General features: G+C 33.5%; 4 protein-coding genes across 4 annotated transcripts; 2 read left to right on the forward strand and 2 right to left on the reverse strand.

The window, feature by feature from the left end:
- Positions 1-589: 589 nt before the first annotated feature.
- LOC123196465 (zinc finger CCCH domain-containing protein 12) lies at positions 590-3,741 on the reverse strand. Its single transcript, XM_044610510.1, has 2 exons — positions 2,348-3,741; positions 590-1,247 (listed from the first exon to the last, which is right to left on the reverse strand). Exons 1-2 carry the CDS (start codon positions 3,180-3,182, stop codon positions 967-969), a joined length of 1,116 nt encoding a protein of 371 aa, XP_044466445.1. The 5' UTR covers positions 3,183-3,741; the 3' UTR covers positions 590-966.
- A 582-nt stretch (positions 3,742-4,323) lies between these two features.
- LOC123196466 (cinnamoyl-CoA reductase-like SNL6) lies at positions 4,324-6,776 on the reverse strand. The gene is made up of 4 exons (XM_044610511.1): positions 6,377-6,776; positions 6,144-6,301; positions 5,002-5,193; positions 4,324-4,918 (listed from the first exon to the last, which is right to left on the reverse strand). The coding sequence occupies exons 1-4, from the start codon at positions 6,513-6,515 to the stop codon at positions 4,487-4,489; spliced, it is 921 nt and encodes a 306-aa protein (XP_044466446.1). The 5' UTR covers positions 6,516-6,776; the 3' UTR covers positions 4,324-4,486.
- Positions 6,777-7,531: 755 nt separating this feature from the next.
- On the forward strand, positions 7,532-10,324 carry LOC123195638. Its single transcript, XM_044609456.1, has 4 exons — positions 7,532-7,904; positions 8,074-8,212; positions 9,512-9,597; positions 9,742-10,324. Exons 1-4 carry the CDS (start codon positions 7,638-7,640, stop codon positions 9,868-9,870), a joined length of 621 nt encoding a protein of 206 aa, XP_044465391.1. The 5' UTR covers positions 7,532-7,637; the 3' UTR covers positions 9,871-10,324.
- Positions 10,325-15,010: 4,686 nt separating this feature from the next.
- LOC123195933 lies at positions 15,011-15,914 on the forward strand. Its single transcript, XM_044609797.1, has 3 exons — positions 15,011-15,228; positions 15,329-15,501; positions 15,589-15,914. Exons 1-3 carry the CDS (start codon positions 15,040-15,042, stop codon positions 15,704-15,706), a joined length of 480 nt encoding a protein of 159 aa, XP_044465732.1. The 5' UTR covers positions 15,011-15,039; the 3' UTR covers positions 15,707-15,914.
- Positions 15,915-16,978: the final 1,064 nt, after the last annotated feature.

Here is a 16,978-nt window from a genome sequence, read left to right on the forward strand (position 1 = left end):
AATATCAATTTCAATAGTAATTTGTAAAAGGTTCTGCAATTAGATTACCTCTTCTTTATTTATCGAGTCAGTTCAATATTAAAAAATTATCCTAATATCTTATTATTCCTGTACCAATACTATAAAATTAGTTTTTCCTTGCAATTAAGAATCACAATTCAGAGCTGTGCCCCTGGTGTGTCTGCCAATCACCAACATAGCTCAGTGGCTTACTGCAGAAAATTTGACCATAACCGGAGCCGCAGATAATGCAGAAATTCATAGTCATTATGCATTTCATTCCAACACATTCCATTCAGAAAATTATCATCATATGTTCCAACATCTCCCGATTCTGGGTACTTAAAATTTACTAAAATCAGGTTTCAAAAGCATGGTAATCGGTAAAAATTCCGATTGACTTAAGAGCAATGCTCAAAGAAGACTAGAAGAAGGGAGATCCTGGAGCAAGTAACAAAAAAGACGTACATAAATAGAAAATAAATGCTAGCAATGACATACCTCAGGGTGTAGTGCAAGAACTGCAGCCACACTGGGATAAAAGCTTTGGTATAAGCTAACTAAAACAACATACATATCCTGGACAAAATGAGGGAATTAAACTTTATTTGTAAATTTCAGGAAGCGGTACAAATGTCTCTCATGAAGATAAGGCCATCTGGTAATTTTATCTGTTAATAGTGGTGAATACAACAAATAGTACAAGCTTCAACTTCCCAGACCTACGTGCGAGAATCCGTACATATAAATTACATAGTTGTCGATTTAGGCACCGGTAATACAGGTATAAACCGAAAACTTGAAGCATGAAAATAAAATGCTTACCCACTGAAAGCTGAAGATATATGACCCTGACGTCCCAGGACTGCGTAAATCATTCAGTGTCCCATAAAAAGCTTTTTCGTGGAAGTAATTTGAGCTTTCCCGGCATCTCTTTAACATTTTTAAGCTTCAGAAGTTCCCATTCTATTCAATATCATCAATCCAGTCACCATATATTCTACTGATTTTGTCCGGACCCTTCCATTTTTGATGAGATCTTTGCCCTGGCCGCTGGATTACAATAGACGACCTCTGTGATGGAACTCCAATATGATACACATCTGCATGAGGAACTGAAGTGACTGCTGCGGCAACAGTATCAGCTGGAGTTTTTGAAGGCACTCCTCCCAGTTTAGAGTCAGAAGGGGCAGCAGAAGAATCTTTAGTTTCCGAGTCCACAAGGCCACCCCCATATCGGTGTAATTCTGTGGTAACAAAAAATAAATTTCAGAGCTACATATGCAGTCCGTTAATCCATCCTATTAATTATTGAAGGCAAAAAAAAAGAAATTTTTTGGTTATGTTCAGTTAATTGAATATGACAACACAACTCAGGAAGCACTCAACAGCACTTGAAAGTATGAAAATCTGTATGATGTTAGTTTATCAAGCTACTCATCAGCGGCAATGGTCAAACAAACTGAGATGACAGTTGGCATCAGTGAGAGATTAATATTTTTTAAAGCCATGGGCATAAAGAGCATCTCTGTTCCCAAACTGTGACAGACAGTGCATACAATTAAAGAATGCCCAACAATTCATAATTCTTACTGGAGATGTTCAAATCACAAAGATGAAACCCTTAATTAGTTTAAAGACAGTTTGACACAACGATGATTATAAAGTCTACGGCAGGTTAAATACTTGACTGATGGTAATACCTTAATGCAGGATATATAAAACACATATATCTTCATCAGTTGCATAAACGGGGCAACAACGGCAGCTATTTTAATTCATCATATATGGACAAGGAATTTTATAATAACACATCAAAGATTATCAAACCTTATATAGCAGCAGCTATTGTGACAGTCCATATATAAATAACATTACAAAACTTAAATACTTACAACCTAAAAAGTGATAGCATATGACTTAAGTTGCAAAGCAACCACCTTGCTATTATTCAAAATAGTTCAAATCTGTCCAATGAAGCATTTCCTAACCGTGAAAAATTAAAATATCTCTCAAGAATTTAGGTGCTTCCACAATCGAGCAGGGACCAAAATCTCCAAAATGGGAAGTCCATGTCAACTAATCAGTGTCTAAAACAAATGCATAATACTCAAAGGAAATATTTTCATATATCCATTTCTATGTCATAAAAGGAGATCAATCACCACTTTCCCCTTCAAATTCAATCACCTTTATCTCAGATTAATGGGCTCACTACTTGCTCAAAATAGAAATAACTTCCACAGCCATTATCGGCCAACAAATTAGAAAATAATCACATAAAAATAGCTAATTTTGCCCACCAAAACTGCATAAAGTAAATCAGCCAATAATTAAAAGTTTATACCTTGAACCCCATGTGCAAAATGACATTTACTCCCAAACGGGCAATAACCAGTAAGTTCCCACTTGTTACAAATCCTTGTCTTCCAATTAGAAGGCTTAACATTCGACCCTCCATTGTTTCCTCCACCACCAGCAGCAGCAGCTCCAGCCCCAGCTACAACTACAGCAGCTCCCCCACTTCCTCCACCACCACCACTATAGCCTCCAGGCCCCAAACTTATTGCCACGCTCTCTCTATTCTTACTCTGCTCGTCGTGCAAGAACGTGCAATTATCTCCATATGGACATCCCTCCTCTGTATAAAACTTCTTGCAATGTCTCCCTTTATATGATCTTTGAGTTTCCACAACACAATTAGACGACCCCAAAGTGGGAATTTGAAACTCCTCTCTTGGAATATCATTGGAACCCCCTCTCTCCTCTTCATGAGCAGCAACAATCTCTTGCCAGTTGGGAGGTGGGCGCCGAAGCTCTTCTATGCTATGAGCAAAGTTACAGTTGGTAACATAAGGGCAAGTTCCATTGCGAAATTTACAACAAAGTTTAGTCTTGAAAAACATTTTCCCGATAGCCTTGGATTTAGAATTGGCATCTTGAGTGTTGTTTCTTGACTTTTTGTTAGGTGGTTGCTCACTGCCGGACCTCTGAGACTGGTAATTTGAGTTGGAGTTGGAAGGCGTGTCAACCGACGCGTCGTTCCAAGCTTGGTAGTCATCTTCGGTGGCCCATACTGAGGAATCAGATGGATTTGGAATCCAATTCTCGGGAGGCCCATTTCCCAGAACGATGTGTACCACGTTTTCACTTGAATCTCGACTGTAATTCATAGTTTTCATCAACAAAAGAAAAACCCTAACTGCTGATGAAGGATACCTGGACTCTAGAACCGGCTAAATTTTATGGGAATTTAAGAAAAACAGCGTAAATTCAAAAATTTGAGAAATGGGTATATGAGTCTGGAGCAATACTCGATTTACAGACATGAAAGAAACATGAAATTAAAATTTTGAGATGAAAACAACAACAACAAAAATAGTTGATACAACAGTACAGCTTAACATAAAATTTTAAAAAAAATGAAAAGGGAGAAACGTAGAACTAGAATTAGATCTAATATTAAAAAAATCAAGACAATGTCAAAGTTAAAAACATAAAAACCAGAGAAATCTTCAAGAAACCTTAACTTATACAGAGTAGCTTTGACTGTGATTGGTGGGAAGCTCAAACAAAGACAATCTCTTAGGGAGAAGAAATAAAGTTGTGAAATTTATAGATGGAATTGGTTTTAGGAAAAGATTTGGAAAGTTGGATTAAGAGGAAAAGGAAAACGAAGTGAAGTAAGCATTGAGAGATGGTTGGGACTCAGTAGCCCGAGTGTACTTTTGTTCAGTTATTTATTATTTCTATTTATAAAGAATAGATAATTATAGATTGGATTATCTTTTTTTAAGAAATTAATGGCGCTGAGATGAGACGTATCAGCTGTGTAATGGCACCGAAACCAAGATAAAATTATCTTCTTTTTTGGGCTGAATGGGTTGGCCCATTTGAGCCCAAAACAACATTAAATAGGAAGGTCCAAATAAAATTTTAAACCTCTACCACGTAATTAAATAATCTATTTTTATTATTAACATTTTGTATTTAATTTGTGAAGTAATTAAATATTTTGATAATTTTATAATATCATTATATATATTAAAAAATTATTAATATAATCGTAATTTTATTATAATTTTATCTGTATTTATTATTTTTTTAAGACAAAAATAATTATACCTAATAACTTTTAAATAAAATAATATTTTAATATTTTTTATTATTAAACATAATCATAATTTATATATAATATTATTTTTATGATAATTTTTCACTACTAATGATAAAAATAAAAATTAGCTAAACCAATCACACCCTTATTAAGTGGTTGAATAAGTATAGAGCATGCGAATGACTGTAAACAAATGAAGACAGTGATTTATCAAACTCTTTTTATTACCAAAATTTAATATAATCCATCTATGAACTTTCATTTGTGGGCTTAGAAATTAATCAGTCATTTGCTTTTGCATTAGGTTAAGGAAGAATGGTACAGTCGGTAATGATCGGTATGCATTGCATATACATGCATTTCGGTTCATTATCTCTGAGATCGGCTCTCGTGCTCTGCCATTAACCTGTTCAATTTCTTGCAACTTAACCTTGGTCGAATGATCCTCGAATCCTGCTTGTAGCAGCTCGGAGGCAATGAAGGTGTAGAAGGTGTTAAGATGGAAGCGAGTTTGAAGGCATCTTCAGGCTGATTAATAACATTGTTGAAGCATAAATATCGGCCATATGATGAAGCATCTTCGAAAACACAAATGTGAGAGTCGACCAAGAAATTTATATGCACTGTCACGAAGACTCCATCTTCGTACATCTGGGCTGCTCCTTTCAAATACGGATTCTTTATGGACAAATCAGGACTCATCAGCAATCCTCCATTGATAGTCACCATGTTCAACCCCCTGTCCATCGCCAGCGCCCACGCCGTCTTCTCCGCCAGCGTCTTTGCCTGGGCATGCCACAGCTGTACATTTCGAACAGATATGAGAAATTTTTGTTTCATATAAAAGACTTAGTGGAGGGAGGGAAGAAAGAAGATATTGGGACCTTGTATTTGCGACAAAAGTTGACATCACTCCAGTGTCTTTCATCGAAATCTGATGTGGTTGAATTGTGGTCGTCTCTCCAGAAAATACCAGTTGCTGAAGATGTGAATACAATTTTGCCGATTGTCTCTGTCTGTGCGCATGCTTCTAGCACATTGTGAGCCGCTCTTACTTCCTCTTCAACATTAAATTCCTACACCACAAATCTTCAACATTTGTCAATCTATTATTAACCCACTTACAACAATTAATTAATCTCTTTATATATTCATTAGTATGGCCTGTCACATTCAATATCTTAATTACGTGTGACCCATAAATTGACACATGAGAGCGACAAGCACGCACAACAAGCTGGAAATTAGAATTGACAGGCAATCGCACAGTTTCAATAATGAAAACCTGTCGTCTTATATTACATAATTTTAAATTAAATATAAAATAATATATAATTATAAAATAAATTTAATTAATATTTAAAATTAAATACATATTATATATTTAAATTTATAAATATAGTGATTATTTATATATTAATTATATTAGAGATGCAAAATTAATTAATTTATATTAAGATTTAATCTTTGTTGAAATTAAGTTATATTTATTGTGTGTTGGCCCACCTATTTGGTTTTGTTAGATCCACTCATTTGGTTGTAGGAATTGATATCATATTATAATATATTTGAGTTTATAAATATAAAGATTGAAACTCATATTACATAAAATTAATTAATTTATATTAAGATTTAATTTATCTCACTTATATTATTTTTATTAAATGTGAGACTTTAGTGTCATACAGACAAACAAAGGGATACTGAAATTATGTTTTAGGGAGGACTAAGTGTCTATATCATATGGACAAATTTTGCTACTAAAAACTTTTTCTTATGGTTTTTAAAAATTAATAAGCTTTTAGCCTAATTAATGTAAAAACCTATTCAACTCATCCAAATATTCTACATGAATTAGGCAATTTAAATGAATTAAGGGCCCAAGCCAGCGACCATTCAAAGTGCATGAAAGTGGAGAAAGATATCTGTATGTTACTGGTTATAAAATAATGCAGCATCATAACATGAATTTGCAAAGAGTTTAAATCTATTTGTAAAAAGAAACAAAGGGAAAAATTTAACATACATCATATGTGGCTTGGTCTTGGGGAGGCTCAAACGTGTAAAACAAACCACAACAGCCTCTAAAAGCTTCAACCATACTGTGATAATCAAACGGGTCTGCCTTAAAAATCTTCAGGTTCTTGTTATCATCGCCACAAAGTTTATTCAGTTTCAAATCATCTAAACAAACAGAGAGTACTCAATCCAGGATGAAATAAATTAAATTATAAGACGACAAAAGATATATAAACTAACCATGGTTTTGAACAGCAGCGTGGACGTTGTAGCCTCTTTGGAGAAGCCGCTGGACCAGGGTGGAGCCCAGGTGGCCGGAGGCGTCCATGACACAGACTGTGTTCGATGTTTGATGGAAAGAAGAAGCTGCTGGTGCCATTATGCCAAACTTTGAGCTTAAATTGAAAACTTCAAAAAGCTGTGCGATAATCGTTAATGGTGGTTTGATTGGTGAGTTTGTGTGGATGTATATATAAAGGAAAAGGAAAGGAAAGGAAAGTGTTAGCGAGCATTCAAAGAGTGTGGCTGAGTAGATGGTTGGGAGTTAGATGGTTGATATGGAAGGGAAATAACATTAATTAGAGTTAGAGAGGGGATTTGGATTCAACTGTGATAGACGAAGTTTGGTGGGTGGGAACAAGTCAATATATGTATACAAGTGCGTGGCAGCTGACACCGCCGCAGAAGTAATAAAATTACATTTAACAAAGAAATCTGTAGGTGTTTAGGCCTTGAAGGCACTTGTTATTGTGTGTGTGTATATATATATATATATATAAAATCGCAAAATAAAGTGTTAATTATAATATATATATATATATATATATATATATGTTATCATATATAAATATATAATTAGATATTCGAAAATAGAGTGCATATACATGTGCAACAAAAAATAAAATAAATATGTCAAGTATTTGATCTATCATACACAATCATTTTTAAGGATTTGTTTCTAAGTTTTAAATGTATGTTTATTTATTTGTTTTCATTGGACAAGAGAGAAAGATTGAGAGAGAGAATGCAAATGGAAACGGTGACAACCATTAGAAGTAATAAGAAAAATTTTTTTTTTTTAAAAATTAACATTTTTTAAATTTTAAATAAGATAAATTATTAATTTTTAAATTAAAGAGATAATAAATTTAAATCTTTTTAATATTATAAGTTAAATAATATTTTTATACTTAATTTTAATAATAAATTTTAACTGAATAATGGATTTTTGAATTTTTTTTTTAATCTTGATGAATATATATTTGGAATTTCACCAAAGCGTCGGTAGAAATAACTGTTTTCCACCCAATATTTGGTGAAAGGTAATTTAAATATTTAGTTCATCCAACCTTTAATAGTCATTTGGTCTTTAAAATTACTATTCATTATTTTAAGAAAATCAGAAAACGTCCTCACCTCAGTACTCTTTCATCAGGTCCTCGCTCTGAACTGCATCCCCCATTACAGCAAGCCAAAGAAATAACCTTAACCGTCCGTCGACATGGGATCCGACGACCGGCAGAGCTCACCAGGACTAATGATCTCCAGCACCCACTCGATTCGCTCCTTTCTTCTCTCTGCTTCTAAAGATTCTCACGTCTCACCACAATTACAACAGCTCGCTCTCCATCTCGCCTCTCTAACTCCGGTTCCCTACAAGTCCATTCGAAATATATGGATGGCGTCTCATCCCTCAGCACGACCCGAACTGATCCACTTGTTCTCTGGATCCGAATTCGTCTTAAACAGCCCCAGACCTAGAGAGAAGGTGATTTGTTGTTTGATTTCAGAGAAAACCTAGGGAAGTGAAAGAACATGTTTTTGAAGTTGTGCGAGGGATTGATTGTTGATATTTTATTGAGATATATATGAAGTTGCTTAATTTTCTACTTTGTTTACTGTTTAAGTAGATAATGTGGATATTTATTGTTTGTTAGAGTGAAGAATTGAAGGCTAGATTGAGGGACTTAGCAGAAAGAGCTGAGAGGAATGAGTATCGAGAGCTTGTTAAAGATATTATGCCTAACAATGAACAAAATGAGCCTTTCTCTTCTTATAAAGATCAGCTTGGTTTTGGTAAACTTTTTATGTTATTTGATTTTATTTATTTATTGTTTATACTACTTGTTTTAATCATAAACTGAGTAGATTTTGAGTTTCCATTCTTGTTTAAAACTTCAATAAATTTTTATTTATACAGAGTATTTGTTATCAGCTTTGTTTGTATATATAGTTTTAGATGTTCTCATCTGAGGTTCAGCTGCTTTACTTTGATAATTGATTATTGATATCTCCATTGATTTTATTTGCATGAGCTTCAGCTTTACACTGTCAGCAAAATCATAGGACCAATTTTGTCTGTTTATTGGGTTATCAACTATAATAATGGGTCACAATCTCCACATTTTTACAATTAATCTCTGATCACTGAATTTGGCTGCACAAATGTTTTTTAAATCAATAAAACTATGTGTACCCACTTTGGGTACACAAATGTGTACACATTTATATGTGTCATCATGTGATTTGATGATTTTGAATTAAGAATAAAACAATAACCAATTATATGATGACACATATGAGTGTGTATACATTTGTATACCCAAAGTGGGTACACATAGTATTGCTCTTTTTAAATCTCTAGTAGGGGATTTCATTCTTTTGCTCGATCACTTCATTAGGATACTTTGTCCTTTAATAAGATAAGAGAATCAATTTTCCATATTTTTATAGCTAAGTAAAACTATGTGTTGATGGCATTGTGCCCTTTGCCAAAAATTGTGACAATTTCAGGAATATGGTGATATTGCTAGTCAAATATTCTTGCATAAGTCTCAAATCATGCTTCTAAAACTTTATGGTTTATCTTGTAAACTTAATGTCGGATCTTTGGTATCTGTATCAACTTCAACCTTGGTAAACATTTTTTTTTTATTTTATTTGGGAAGAAAATAATCTCTAATACTTTGAATTGGATAGAGCTTCACATTTTTACCATTTCAATATGGTAGAGAGCTTTCTTATTTGACTCAATGCTCAATAGTAAGCTAAGGTGTCTCCACAATGCATTGTTCCTTACTGAGAAAATTTTCTTTCCGGGGTGAAGTGTCTCTGAAATGGCACCACTGTCATAATGGTGGCTTGATCAGTTAAATTGCTTTCTTGTTGTGACCTTATTTCATTGTAAATACTAGCCTACAATTTGCAAATAGTTGTTCAGTTTCTCATTCAATGGCATGATGATGTACTTGCCATAGGAACCCAACCTCTGCTTCATGTTTACTTACTCTTCTGTAGTAGTTTTTAAAAGTTTTCTTAACTAAGCATTGCATCATTAAAAGCTCTGATTTTACAAACTTATATTATCTTCTGCAGGTTTACATGTTGCACTTACAATGTTTACTGGCTATTTGGTTGGATATGCTGCGTTCAGAGCATTGTTTAGCCACAGCCCTGCCATGGTACCTTTATAAAATCCATATTAAGAATTATATATTTTTCTTCATAAGGATGAAAATTCTTTTTCTTTTGTTGTATGATTGTTTTCTTATCTTATATCTTTCAAGTGTTGCTGAAATCAGTGAATCCTTAATCTTGTTTTCCAGAGTGCTGCCGGAGGCATTCTTGGATTGGTTTTTGGCATGCTTGTGGAGACATTTCTTTTTATCATTAGAAGTTCTAATCAAGATCTCAAATTATCTTCTTCTGCCTCCAAGCAAAAGAAGAATCAGTAGGCATGGACTTCCTACACAGAATAGGAGAGAAAAGTGGGAGTATGGTACTTGTGATCTAAGTACAGGAAAGCGAGAAGATAGCAAACTGGGAAGGGAGGCATTTTCCAACCTCATATTTTTTCAATTCTTCAAATTGTGTGGCATAGAGAGTACAAGAAGAGACTGTGAACGAAGCAGCAAGTTCGTTTTACCCTTCTCCCACCGGTTTCCATTCCACTACAAAACATATTGGAGGAAATAATTTGCCTTCCTCTTACTAAATCTCCTACATTTCCATCTATCCTATCAATCAAGCTATTGATGGTAAGACCTACCTCCCAACCTACTCTTAGTATTACATTCTGGTGAAACACATTTAAACTAAGTTTCTTGGAATGTATCGTCAAGAATCTTTGTTTGCATAGGTTTGCGTGCCAAGATATGAATGAGAGCAGATGCAAAAAAATTAAGTAAATTCATTTGTGGGCTTTGCCAAGTAGTGGATCCTGGTAGACCGTGGGAATGCGAACTATTTAGGCAAGAATGGGATAATACATGGGCAACATTTTTAGTGATGTACTGAAAACTAGCAGAGATGTAGCTGCTTCATGCATCCACTTAGCATAATTTTTAAAACAAAATCTTCGTACAAGGGAAAAAGACAACTTTCAAATTAATAAAACAAATTTAAAAAAAAAACCCTTTAATGTCTTATATAAGCATTATGTATGAGTGCTTTTAATCCTGTATGAAGGGCACTGTGCTCAAGTAATATTTAGACATATAATATAGGCTTTAGATTTATAATAAAAAAACATGCATGCAATATAAGCAAAACATCGAACTCATCATTCATCAATAATAATCATTCAGTGTACCATCACTATTCAACATGTTATAAAACAAGAGAGTTGTCTTTTTATTTTTGGCCAAAGGACAATTTCCTATTTAAGATAATGCTGAATTCTCAAAATTTTACTTTTTAATTTTGTAAATCTTATTTATCCACTTATGCGGCAAGGGAGGGTAAATGTAGAAGCATGATGGTGTCACGTGCAGACCATTCTGCATGGACCGGGTGGAGGGTAGCCACGTGGGATATTCACAGTCAAATAATAATCTAAGAGTAGATTTCAATTTACACAACCAAAAATGTACCAGGTTATGTGCATGCGTAGCCCAGGGAAAGTTTTCGATGAATTGAATTCGGTGAAAGATTTTATTAAAATGGCCAGAAGACTTGTTCCCACCGTGGTTAAGTATAATTCTAAAGTCATACCTTTAATTTTTAAAAATTTAAATTTTTATTTATAAGTAAAATTTTATTAAAAAATTTAGTTAATATTAAAGATAAAATTGTTATTTAATAAAAAAATTTAAAAACCTAAGTTTTATTGTATTACCCCTAAATTTAAAAATCTAATAATTTTTTCTATCTAAAGTTTAAAAAATAACAATTTTAATCATAAACTTTCCCTTATGGCTTATCTTCAATTACAGAGTTAGCAAGAAAAGGTAATTGAAATAGAAGGATGCATGTAGTCGGAGTTGATGAATCTCATCGTCTTCAAAGATGGTTTCAAAACCTTAAAAATGAAATTATCACTTTTTTAAACTTTGAATAGAAAAAAATATTAGATTTTTAAATTAAGAGAGGAAAATACAATAAAACTTTAGTTTTTTAATTTTTTTTGTTAAATGATGATTTCATTTTTAATATTAACTGAGTTTTTTAATAAAATTTTGTTTATGAAAAAGAGTTTGAATTTTTAAAAGTTGAGGGGTAGGAACAGGATTTATGCTTAACCTTGGGTGTGAAGAAGTTTTTTGGCCTATTAAAACTGCCCAGAATATTTTTCTCTGAGGTGACAATATAGAGAAATGGACAAGTTTTGGACCCACGCGACCAAAAGTTGGGCAGAATCTTTGTTAGAACACCGAAGCTAACCAAAACCAAATGCGCCCGTAGCTTTACTTCTATTATTTTCACTTGTATCTTTGTAAGCACTGATGATTGTGACAGAAATCACCACTTCTCCCTCTAATTTAGTTATTGCCTTAATCTTATAATTGATCTTTTACTGAGTGTTTAATCCTTAATTAAAACTAATATGTACATTTAATATTTATGTTAAAAGAAATTTTCAGTTTGGGTGATGTAAAAATAAAAGGTCAAAGGACTATTTCTCACTCAAAGTATGCGTATTCCTCAAGTTTTCCTCCGTTAACTTTAAAAATTTTATTTATCCATCTATGAGCTGTTAAAATTAATTGAGTATATTAGTTATATCATTTTTCTCTCCTAAACCCTAAAAACTAATAATTTCACCTCAACCCAAGTTTTAAAAAATAGTATTTTCCCTCTAAGATTTTCAATTATTAGATTCAATTTTTTGGTATCGTTTCTTCCTCGCCGGTAACCTCTAAGCGGTGCCTTTTCCTCTCTAGTGCGGCCTCCTTCTGACGGCTCTCTTGGAAGTGGTTGTCCACGAAAACGAGTCATCTTCGTCAATGACCACTCCTAAGAGAGCCGTAGAAAGGAAGAAGCATCGTCTAGAGGTCACCGGAGAGAAAGAAACAACACCAAAAAACTGAATCTAAATAATTGAAAACCCTAAAGGAAAAAATATTGTTTTTGAAAATTTAGATTAAAAAAAATTATTAGTTTTTAGAATTTAAAAAAATATATATATATAAATTTGTTTTTAATAATATAAATAAAATAATAATTTTATTTTTAAAATCATTATTTTTAACTGTTTATAGGTCGGTTGATAAAATTTTTAAAATAACAAGAAAATCCAGAGAGAATAGCATGCTTGGATGGGAAATAGTCCTTTGGCCAAAATAAAAGAATATACTTACTTACTTCCCAGACGGCTCTTCCAGCTGTGCAAAGTCCACAGATTCAGTACTCCAAACGTATCCGTACACGTTTTAGGCCCCACATTTCGCTGACTCTTTCTACGTGGCAGCATCACGTCAAGCAATCACCCTTCGCCTGTGATATAGCAAAAAAGTTTACCCCTTCGGGCTCTTCCCTTCTCCCTCCTCGCTTACGCCTTCTCGTCAGCCTTCGTCACGTGTATTCATCTCCTTCTTCCTCAAACGTAACCACCGCCACATCTAACGCCGTAAAATTGTCTATAAATATAAACTCAACTAACTCCTCTTACAAAGATCTTTCACTCCACTGTAATTGTTCAAACCAAAGGTTAGATCAGCGATAAAACCTGTAATGCTTAGAGCCACATCAGTCCCGCTCCAACCGCCAGTGCGATCGACTTTGGTAACTTCACTCAAAGTCTCTATCTTCTGTCAAACCTTTTTGTCTTTTTAGGTTAGATTCACATTAGCCGATATTTTAAAAAAGGAGAGAGAAAATATTAGAGTAAGATGATACATCAAAAAAAAAACTTTATTGATGATAATAACATCGAAGATTGTAAATTAAATTCTTGAAAAAATATCATTTTTAAAATTTAATTTTAAAAAAAGTAGTTAATTTTTAAAAATTAAAGAGGAGAAAGATGAAATTTTAAGGGTTTAACTCTTTATGTGCAAGTAAATAAAATTTTTAAAATTAATAATCCTTTGTCCTACTGAAAATTAACAGAGATGTAGCTGCTTCATGCACCATCAGTATTCAACATGTTATAAAATAAGAGAGTTGTCTTTTTATTCTTCATCAATGCAAATGGGGTTTCAATCTTCCAATAATGGATTTAATTATATTGATTTTGGGTCATAATTCATGATTACACGCAGCAATAAGAAAATAGTTCATCTCTTTTGTGTTTTAAAGTACATAAGAGAATTCGGATTTGAATTAGTGTAAGATTATGAGATGACATAAAGCTAGAAAGATAATTTAATAAAATATTTCTACAGTTTTTTTTTTTTTTTCCGTTGATATTCAACCAGAAAAAGATAAAGTAGCTAATCATGTAAAATAAAAATATATATGATCTTGATATCAAAGTAGATCAAGTTGTCCATTTCTTTTATATTTTCATTCAAAATATGTAAGTTTAGTTTTTATATAATGACATGTCATCCAATAGTCAGTGTATAATCTTAATTGATATTCTTAAAATTTAGGAAGAGTAAATGCAGAAGCATGAGGGTGTCACGTGCAGACCAATCTGCATGGGCCGGGTGGAGGGTAGCCATGTGGGATATTCACCGTCAAATGATAATCTAATAGTGGATTTCAATTTATACAACTCGAAATGTACGAGGTTATGCCCCCAGGGTTAAGTGTAATTCTAACTCATACCTCCAATTTTTAAAACTCAAATTTTTATTTACAGTAAAATTCTATTAAAAAATTTAGTTAATATTATAGGTAAAATTATTATTTAATAAAAAATTTTTAAAAATAAGTTTTATTGTATTATCCTATTTAATTTAAAATTTTAATAATTTTTCTCTGTTAAAAGTTTAAAAAGTAACAATTTTACTCTTAAACTCTCTCTTTCAACTTATCTTCTCCTATAGAGTTAGTAGGGAGAGGTAACCCAAATGGGAGGATGAATACAGTTGGACAAGATGAATTTCATTATCTTTTGGTAATAGTTTCAAAACTCTCTAAGTGAAATTATCATTTTTCAAATTTTGAGTAGAGAAAAAGTTAGATTTTCAAATTAAAGAGAATAAATGTAATAAAACTTTAGTTTTTAAAAATTTTTTGTTAACTAACGATTTAACTTTTAACGTTAACTGAGTTTTTTAACAAAATTTTGTTTATTGATGAGAATTTATATTTTAAAAAATTGAAGGATAAGAATAGGCATTACACTTAACCTTGGGTGGGAACAAGTTTTTTTGCCTATTAAAATTGCCCAGAAGTACTTTTCTCTGAGGTCACAACATGGAGAAATGGACAATTTTTGGACCCACGAGACCAAAAGTTGGGCTAATTTTTGTTTGAACACCGAAACTAGCCAAAACCGAATGCGCCCCTAGCTTGCATTGTTTTCACTTGTCACTTTGTAAGAATTCCAGATTTGACAGAAACCACTACTTCTCCCTCTAATTTAACTATTGCCTTAATCTTATAATTGATCTTTTACTGAGTGTTTAATCCTTAATTAAAACCAATATGCACATTTAATCTTTATGTTAAAAGAAAATTTCAGTTTGGACGATATAAAAATAAAAGAATATACTTACTCGCCTCCCAGAAGGATGAGCGGAGGCGAAAGTTGGTTCTCACCGTCGAGAATTCCCGAGCAGGATATTGGCGGAACTGGAAATGATCGCGTAGATTACAGCGGCGATGATAAGAGAAAGATTGGCGATTATTATCGCGAGTTAGTAAAGTCAAACCCTGCGGATTCTCTAATTCTTCGAAACTACGGAAAGTTCTTGCATGAGGTAAGTAGTTACATAAAAGATCATGTCTTATGATGAACGATTTTGTTGCTTTTTGATGAAGCAATTGATATTAATGATGAATTTCGGATGGTCTATGCAGATAGAAAATGATACAGCGAAAGCAGAGGAATATTACGGAAGAGCAATATTGGCAAATCCTGGTGACGGAGAGGTTCTGTGCTTGTACGGAAACTTGATTTGGATGACACAGAGAGACGGCGACAGAGCAAAGGCTTATTTCGATCAAGCGGTCAAGGTCTCTCCCAGCGATTCGTAAGCTGTCTCCCTGTATATACAATTTTATGTTAACTTAACAGATTTGCGATGGAGTAATTAATTGGATGAAGAATGAATATGTAGGACGGTGTTGGCGTCGTATGCACTATTTATGTGGGAATCAGAGGAGGACGACGACGGAGAGGAGGAAGGAATCGATAACAAAGCCAAAACGTCACCGCCCTTGGTCGCAGCGTTTTAATTCGTGTAATTATCAAATAATGTAATATTAATTAATCGTTAATCCTACTAACCGGACGAATAATGATGTGATTATATTTGTACCTAACCAAAAAGGCTAAAAAGACATGGAAAACGACTGTGTATAAGGTTTGTATGTAGACAAGCGGAAGAAGTATTTGTATCTGTTTTCAAAATTTGTGAAGAAACATTCCAAATTATCTGCTTAATTTGCTTTAAGCATGCATCTTTCCAGACGCTGCTTCCTGCTGCTCGATACTGGGGTTTAGGTTTTGCCCTTGTTGAACAATTTGTTTAATTTCTTCCTTATGTTGGATCTCTTTCATAACTAAGATAAAGAATAACAGCTAAAGCTCACCTTGATTAATAAATTAATCTTTTGGCTTCTCCATTCTGAATGCATGCAAATCTATGATACTGAACAGTATTTTTCTGGTTAAGTTGAGAGCATGCAACTAGGGCTAGATTCGAACCGAACCGAGCCGAGTTCAGCTCCAGCTCGGCTCGGTTCATATATGGGCGGCTCAAGCTCAACTCGAACTCGGCTAAGGCCGGCTCGTTTCGGCTTGGTTCGGCTCATTTCCGTTATCAAAACGACATCGTTTTTAATATATATTGGTCAAAACGACGTCGTTTTGTATAAAAAAATTTTTAAAAAAATCTACCGAGCCAGCTCGAGCTCGGCCAAGCCCAGCTCGTTTCGGGCTCGACCGAGCCAAGCTCGAGCTGGCTCGGCTCGAGTCCAGCCCTGCATGCAACACAGAATTTAGTAATAAATCACCCCTTTTTTTAGATCCAAAATTGGTGCAAATGGCTGCCGGCAGGAAATGACGTTTGCATTTTCTGATTAAATGTGTTATCACCGAAAGCAGCATAATGACCACCATGACAATAAGGGGTGAATTCTAATCAAACTTGCTGGAGTTGGATTATCAAGTCAACTAAAGCAAGCTCGGTTGGCAAATTCAAACTTGGAAAGAGTTTAACTCGTCAAACTATGAGTATAAAAAATTCAATTCGATTTGATTAAAATAATAATATTTTGGTTAATATATATCAAAATAATGATATTTTAATTGATTTTAGCTTGGCTAAAAGACTAAACCGAGCTCAATTTAGCATTATAGTCAAATTTGAATTCAACTCCTTTCAAACTGAGTTGAACTAAAACTAATATGAAAAAATTTTTAAACTAAGATAAATTTGAGTTAACTCAAACTTGAACTCTGTTAAGCTCAAATCCACCCTTATTTTTTACAATTGTATTTTTATC

The sequence above is a fragment of the Mangifera indica genome, chromosome 14 (genome assembly GCF_011075055.1).
Source record: "Mangifera indica cultivar Alphonso chromosome 14, CATAS_Mindica_2.1, whole genome shotgun sequence".
NCBI lineage: Eukaryota > Viridiplantae > Streptophyta > Magnoliopsida > Sapindales > Anacardiaceae > Mangifera > Mangifera indica.

Coding starts and splice junctions, on each gene's coding strand:
- LOC123196465 (XM_044610510.1), bottom strand. CDS start 3,182: ATGAAAACTATGAATTACAGTCGAGATTCAAGTGAAAACGTGGTACAC. Junction 1,248..2,347: donor TTTTGCACATGGGGTTCAAG/GTATAAACTTTT, acceptor TTGTTACCACAG/AATTACACCGATATGGGGGT.
- LOC123196466 (XM_044610511.1), bottom strand. CDS start 6,515: ATGGCACCAGCAGCTTCTTCTTTCCATCAAACATCGAACACAGTCTGT. Junction 6,302..6,376: donor CGCTGCTGTTCAAAACCATG/GTTAGTTTATAT, acceptor CTGTTTGTTTAG/ATGATTTGAAACTGAATAAA. Junction 4,919..5,001: donor ACTTTTGTCGCAAATACAAG/GTCCCAATATCT, acceptor CGAAATGTACAG/CTGTGGCATGCCCAGGCAAA.
- LOC123195638 (XM_044609456.1), top strand. CDS start 7,638: ATGGGATCCGACGACCGGCAGAGCTCACCAGGACTAATGATCTCCAGC. Junction 7,905..8,073: donor GCCCCAGACCTAGAGAGAAG/GTGATTTGTTGT, acceptor ATTGTTTGTTAG/AGTGAAGAATTGAAGGCTAG. Junction 8,213..9,511: donor TAAAGATCAGCTTGGTTTTG/GTAAACTTTTTA, acceptor TATCTTCTGCAG/GTTTACATGTTGCACTTACA.
- LOC123195933 (XM_044609797.1), top strand. CDS start 15,040: ATGAGCGGAGGCGAAAGTTGGTTCTCACCGTCGAGAATTCCCGAGCAG. Junction 15,229..15,328: donor ACGGAAAGTTCTTGCATGAG/GTAAGTAGTTAC, acceptor TGGTCTATGCAG/ATAGAAAATGATACAGCGAA. Junction 15,502..15,588: donor AAGGTCTCTCCCAGCGATTC/GTAAGCTGTCTC, acceptor ATGAATATGTAG/GACGGTGTTGGCGTCGTATG.